General features: G+C 36.4%; 1 protein-coding gene and 1 non-coding gene across 2 annotated transcripts; both read right to left on the bottom strand.

Moving 5' to 3' along the window:
- Positions 1-81: 81 nt before the first annotated feature.
- On the bottom strand, positions 82-153 carry TRNAC-GCA. Its single transcript has one exon. It is a non-coding gene; the product is annotated as a tRNA-Cys (tRNA).
- A 4326-nt stretch (positions 154-4479) lies between these two features.
- On the bottom strand, positions 4480-5090 carry LOC122655569 (disease resistance response protein 206-like). The gene has a single exon (XM_043849784.1). The coding sequence runs from the start codon at positions 5088-5090 to the stop codon at positions 4512-4514; it is 579 nt and encodes a 192-aa protein (XP_043705719.1). The 3' UTR covers positions 4480-4511.
- Positions 5091-7075: the final 1985 nt, after the last annotated feature.

Genomic DNA, 7075 nt, shown 5'->3' with positions numbered 1-7075 from the left:
GATGGAAGTGTCCCACCTGAAAGCTTATGTTGGTGTGGGTCCTATTAATTCTTCAACGAAAGAAAAAAAGAAAAAATTATTAGGGCCCAACCGGGTTCGAACCGGTGACCTCTTGATCTGCAGTCAAATGCTCTACCACTGAGCTATGAACCCCGTTGTTGAACAAATTATGTTAAAAATTATTTTGTCTATATTAATTTTCTATTGTTTCTTTTTCTTTTTTGGTGAAAGTTTCTTCCCTTCAATCCCCTATACCAGAAGTAATGGTTGTCCTTACGAAGATGAGGAACTTCAAAAAATTTCTCTAACAAGAAGTGAGCATTTAAGTATTTTTTGTTGCCAAAGGTGGATAAGACCAAGAAACCACTCCTTAATTTTGGAGTCTTGGTCCACATTTTGTATGATTTCTATTTCAATTTTAGATTGATTTCATCAACAAATAGATTTTTTATCAAGAAATTGAAGTTGTGTTGGTTATATCAATTTAAAATATTTCAAGAATAATAAATCTATTTGTTGTTGTAATTACTTATAATAGATTCTCTATATTTCTTTGGGAGAGGGTGGTGGTGATGGTGGTGGCAATGGCAACAAAGGTGGTGGTGGTAGGAGCGAAGGAAGGGGCCGAGGCTGGCGGGGTGAGACTAGAGTCGTGAAGGAGTGGTGGTGAGTGTGCGTGACCATTATTGGGAGAAGGAGTGTGGTATTTTACTTTTATCAAGAAATTATTGTTTTACCCATTAAATTAATCATGTACTCCTTAAAGAGCAAAAGTGAAATCAATTTCAAATTCAAAATTGCAACAGGTCGTCAGTTATTTCAAAATAACTATTCTATTTGATTTCTATATCTTTAAAATAACGTGTAAAAATCAAACCAAACAATTTTCAAAATAGAAATCACCTCATGAAATTAAAATAAATTTTATATCAAATCAAGCCTTGATCACGATTCACCTATCCAGGTGTGTACGGTGAATGTTACCATCATACCACTTTAGAGAGACATAGGGAGAAAAGAGGGAATTGTCCACAGAATATTTTCTACAAGAATTAATAAATAAAGTGTGAGGATTGTTCTTAAATATTAATCTTAAGCTTTGTCTACTGTAATATGTTTCCACCATCTCAGCCTCATGGAGGGACTCGAGCAATCGAGTGCCCGCGGATCCTGTCCTTGTACAAGTACCATCCAAGGTCCTCTAAGGCCATTCACATGAAATCTTCTGTGGGACCTACAAGAGGAGTGGATTCCATGTGAGTGGCCCTAGACAACCTTGGACAGTACTTGTACAAAGACAGGATCCGTTCTTGAGCAATCCACCTAGATGGGCATAAAAAGCAAGACCAACAAATTGCCCATCACATGAAGATCGGATACGAGTTTGGATCAACTACCCTTTCATGTACGATTCGATTCGATGACATTTGTTTCACATGCTGTCATTAAGAGAGCATAAAAAACATTTATGGAAGTAAAAATGACATATGTCATCCCTTAACTATTTGTAAAACGTACAGGAATGGGTAGGTGATCCAAACGAATTTTCATCCTCTCAAGTGGGGTGCACTACGTAGTGCAATGACGTCTTTAATTTTATCCTCTTAAGTGTTGGGTAAACAATTGAATTCTTAAGTGTGGTGTATTGGACAATACACCGCATTTGAAAAGATAAATTTCCGATCCAAACTTGCAGAAATACATCATGTATATATAAATTGGCAGGTCTGTGCAAATTGCCCTTATTCAGAGAATTAGGAAAATTTCCGCTTTGGTCTTTGAAGTTCTTCTCTAATAAATCCATTTGTTAAAGATTAAGAAGTTGGCAGAAGGAAATAAAGGTATCTGATGAGAAAGTGGGGTGGTGACCATGTGAAACCTTTTCTGAAGTGTTCTCCTACTGTGTGTTCTAGCTTGTGAATCGAATATATGCGCAGAGTGTTAGTGCGGCAGCCATTGATGGCTGATGGCTGTCCTTTTCCTTCACGTGGGTGAAAGAAAACTTTCCCTTATATATAAATCTAACAGAGAAAGATAATGCTATCTGGTTGCGTCAAGAAAGTGTCAAGAAATAAGGTCATCTGAAATGATCACCACGTCCTTAAGAATTCCTACTTTTCTATGAGAACACGATAAAGGTGTCAATTGGGATGGTTCCTGGTATGTGGGATAAAATGGTATCAGTATCGGTATCAAAAGTGTCAATCCTAGTACCGTCCTATTTAGTTAACGGGATTAAACTTAGATCCCAGTCCCGATTACTAGTGGAATGGAACGGTACCGGTTCTTAAACGGTTCTAGCTAGGCACTGTAGGAAAAGGGAGAAGAAGCTTAATTGTTTCTAACAAGGCGGGTTTATTAGTGGTGTGGAATTTTTTCACTGTCATGAAATCTAAGTTATCTACTGCTTTTCATAAAGCAATTTAAATTATGAAATTATAGTTTCACTTCTTCAAACTCCCTAAGATCACATATAATAAGCTTCTCATTTTTTTAAATCTAGAGAAAGTCCTACAAAATGGAAGAATCCCGTTGTGTTTCCTCTTTGATTTTTCCAAACAAAACTCTATTTATCACACATGTCACATGGTAGTATGGTACGAAGTGCAAAAAGGAAGAACCTGATAAATGTAGTTGATCGAGGGAGGAGGGAGGAAGGAGGAGGGAAGAGGGAGGAGGCCGGGAGTGGCACTGTAGCAGGTTCTGTGAGGAGAGACTTCAAGTTACGACTGTTGACCTGTTGTTCCTCTTCGTATTCAAAAGGCAATTAGTGAAACCCTAATGAATCGTAATTCTTAAAAAAAAAAAAAAAAAAAACTTATATACTCTTTCTTTTTAAACGGTACTAGTAGTTTCAATACCATCCGGTACCTAATTGGTATTTCGGTACTGGTACCGTTGGGAATCTCGTCCCAGAACCATCCCGTCCCGTCCCATGTATCATTCGGTATCAAAATCAGATACCAGTACTGTCCCATTTACTAATAAGACGGTCCAGTACCAGGTTTAGCGGGATAGTTCCCGGTTCCGATCCCAAATTGACACCCTTAGAGTACGATAGTTAGACACAGGGCCGAGCCCCGTATTCGATCAGGTAGCATTCTTTTTCCCATAAATCTATTTCCACTATGGTTGGAAAGAATTGTTTACTTCATTAATTGGGATTAATTATTACTGGTTCTTCTGGTATAGCTTTTCTATCTTTAATTCTATCTTCCACAACACTTCCACTCTGTGGAGCATACATTTCATTAGTACTTAATTAAGTGGTCATTTCACTTCAAAGTTAAAATTGATTAAACGATAAAATGTGATGGACTTTTACAAATATATAAGTGGAAGATGATCTTCAAATTCAATATAGAACTTTTTCCAGGGATATTCATGGCGGCTTCATGTATCTGGCAGAAGTTTCTTTCAAGAATGCGTGCTTTACTGGTTTACCTCTTTCTTTTGGTTGGTTGGGCCCTTCATGGCATCAAAGTTTTGCCTTTTTAGCAAGTGGAGAAGTGGACTCAAAGGTCAATGCCCCACTTAAGTTGAAATCTCTTAAGCGATTTCAAAACGTTGGTCTATAAAATAATTTGTATTTCCATGGAACAATTTCTTAGATCTAAAAAAAAAAATTACAAAATTAAATTTACAAGACAAAATAAGTGAAATAAATTTAAAACTCACTTGTTTTGTAATTAATTTTCTTATCTCGTAGATTTAGATAATTTCTCTTATGCCCATTCCCTCATTTTTTAGTTTCCTGGTGTCAAAAATTCCTTGTGCCGGATTCATTTAGGATAGTGAGTAAGTGACCCACCCTAACAGTCGTTAGGGTGAGTTAGGAAATTTTTAAAAAATTTAAAGTCATTTTTGTGAGTTCCCAGTGATTTCAATGAAGTTACTAATGGGGAAAAGAGTGCGAGTATTAAGAGTAGTCAAGTGTTGTTGTGATCATACCTCCTTTACATATATATAGGGGCCAGTCTTCTTTGTACTATGACTTGAGACATTCTTTATAAAAACTTAAGGTCACTTCTATGAGTTTCAGTGATTTGAGTTAACTTACTAATGGCCTAAAATGGGAAAAAGGTGGGAGTGCTAAGTGCAGTCAAGTTCTAGAGTGTTGTTGTGATCATTCCTCCTTTACATATATAGGGGTCGGTCTTCTTTGTCCTGTAATAGGCGATAATGATCTTACACATAAGATAAACCACACCAGATAAATATGAACCTTTTCCTTGTGAGTTACATAATTTCCATGATCAACGTTTGATTACAAGGAAAGTAATCTTAAAAAGAAAAATTTATGAAAACTTGCAAAGAAATAGAAAACATAAAATCATATATAAACTCTAACAATACGTACTTCAGGTAAAATGAGACCGGATCACCTATAGTACAATTACATGATGACATTTGTCTCACTTGCTCTCTTTAAGAGTGCCTAAAGAGACATTTATGAAAACAAAAATTGATGTAAAATCACCTAACCGTACATGAAGCGTATAGAAAATTCTTTACCAGCACTCATACATTTTGATATCAACGCGAAGTCGGAAATACACATCTCCTTCGAACGAATCGGTCATCACCATCGCGATTCCCCTATGCATGAAGAAATCCCCAGTACCACCAATTACTGAAATGTCCCTAGCTTTCACCAGTATTGGATCTGCTCCCATGAAATTAATGGTACCCTTATGGTCTGTACTGTTAAGTACAAAAGTGAACCCTAACCAAGCGGTGAATGTTTCTTTCTTATCATAGATGTAGAGACCTTGTGCACGGCCAACCGGCGGGGAGTGTAAATTGTTGTCTACCGTGATTGGATCATCGAACACGACGATATTGCCGAAATGGTTTTGTGGAGCTAAAATGGTAAGGTTAGACCCTTCTGGAGCTGCTACAATGGCAGCAGTTGCATTTGCTGCATTGTTGCCATTGTAAAGAATGTCATGGAAGTATAACACCAATTCCTTGCAAGGCTTGTATTGCTTCAGCTTCATTCCAAGCACAGAAGAAGAGTAGCCAATGAGGAAGAAGAAGAAGAGAAGAACAATAATTGGAGACAATAACCTTCTTCTTATTCCTTCCATTTGGTTGGAAGTGATCAAGAACTATAAAGAAGCAATGGAGAGAGATGAGGAAGGAAGGCAATAAAACCAATAACACAACTCCCTTATCTATTTCTTCCCTTCTTCACATCATTATATATATAGGGATTTCATATGACAACTTTTCTATCTTTCACCTACTGACCTGCTCTGATTAATTTTTATTTTTTTTTTAAATGTGGTAATTATTGGTGAAAAGTGTAAACAAATTAATGCTAAATATTGGTTATTAAGGTTTAAGCATGAATTAACTATAGTCAATAGGTCTGAAGCTTTTCCAAGTTAATCATATCCTAAGTCACTTTCTCTTGTAGACTTTTGTTTTGAGGGTTTGTTACTACTTGCTACCTAACGTCCTAGTGTCCTACACACCCACCCAATAATGGAGACATGGAATTGAATCACCCCTGAGACTTTTCTTTTGAGGGTTAGACATCACCTAATACATTCCATAGTCCATGCCCTAGAATTTTCACATCTTGACCCAACCCGGCCCATCAATTTAGGTATTATCTAGCCCGGTCCATTTTCCACCCCGGCCGAAAGTTGCATAGACCGAGAACCATTTTTTCAGGGGTTTTTTTTTTTTTTGGGGGGGGGGGGGGGGGGGGGGTTGGTAGATCTAAACGGTTACCTTAGGAGATAAGTGTACCCTAATCAGGGTTTAAAATCCAGAATTGAGATCCGTAATGGTCTTGTTCGATGTCGATTGATGAGAAATCAGTATGAATCGACCCAAATATGCCATAAACCTAGTTTTTGGAAGGGGATCAGTCGAGCCAGATCGGCTAGAATTGGATTGACCATCGAACAACTCAACTATTTCAGAATTTCTATTTAATTAAAATAAGGTGCAAAAATCAAATCAAACAATTTCTGAAATATAAATTATCCCATGAAATTGAAATAGAAATCATACCAAACCAGACCTTAATTTATAATCCATATGCCCATAACCATATGCATCTTAAAAGACTAAAACCATTCTTACCAAATTGTATCATAATTGTGCCATGCAAAGATTTAAGTGTACATATTACAGTTCATCAAGGGTTGATTGAAAATTATGTCTTAGCTGTTTTTCAGAATGGAAAAGGAATTAATTATGGATAGGATTTTGATGGTTCTTAATAATAATGAGGTTTAGATGAGAGAAATGGAAATAACCAAACCTGCTTTACTCTTTACTGCAACTTATAAAGCAACAAGTGAAAGCTAGCTTAACATGCAACTAGTACTAATAGCCAAATCTACCAATCGAAAAGCAAAGAGTGACTCAGAAGCAACACATATATCTATCAGGTTAAGGACAAAAAAAGAAAAAAAAAAAAAAAAAGATCAAAGAGAAGGAACATGGAAAAGGAATAGGAGAATGGATGATGGGGTTTGTTCTGAAACTTGATTTAAGGGTTATGATTAAGAGTCAAAATGGGAGGAACAGATATTAATTAGTGTTAAGAAAAATTGGGAAGAAACGTGATTTGTGGGTCAAAAGAATCAAAGTTTGGTTGGATGGTGTGGGTGAGAGTTAGGTGTTGATTTTGATATTTGTTTGGGAATTTATTTGGCTATAGAGTCAAGGTTGGATTTTAAGGGTGGTAGTCCATGTGATGGTGACAAATGGATTACATTCCTTTTTTTCACTGTCGGTGTAGTGACAGTAGTCCTCACTGTGCTTCTAATACTGCCAATGGCAACAAGAAAGTCACTAAAAAGGGGGGACACTACCTTCCTATCTTTTTCCGATTATGTGAATCATTATCATTATGCCGGTCGACAGAAATTGTTGGGGAGGATAACAAATAAATGTATAGGAACTCTGATACCATATTGACGGGTTCAATTCAAAATCTTAGGTTTTGTTTAGTTGCAAAGAGTATTAGAATAGAAAATTTTCAAATCTAAATTTTTTTTTTTTTTTGTAATTATTATTCCATGTGATTGTATAATAAAGTTATAGCCTCACA

This window comes from Telopea speciosissima, chromosome 1 (assembly GCF_018873765.1).
Source record: "Telopea speciosissima isolate NSW1024214 ecotype Mountain lineage chromosome 1, Tspe_v1, whole genome shotgun sequence".
NCBI lineage: Eukaryota > Viridiplantae > Streptophyta > Magnoliopsida > Proteales > Proteaceae > Telopea > Telopea speciosissima.
Note: the sequence above shows the minus strand (reverse complement) of the source record. Positions and strands in the feature narration are given on the sequence as shown.

Bases quoted from the DNA above. Each gene is read 5' to 3' on its own strand.
- LOC122655569 (XM_043849784.1), bottom strand. From the start codon at position 5,090: ATGGAAGGAATAAGAAGAAGGTTATTGTCTCCAATTATTGTTCTTCTC.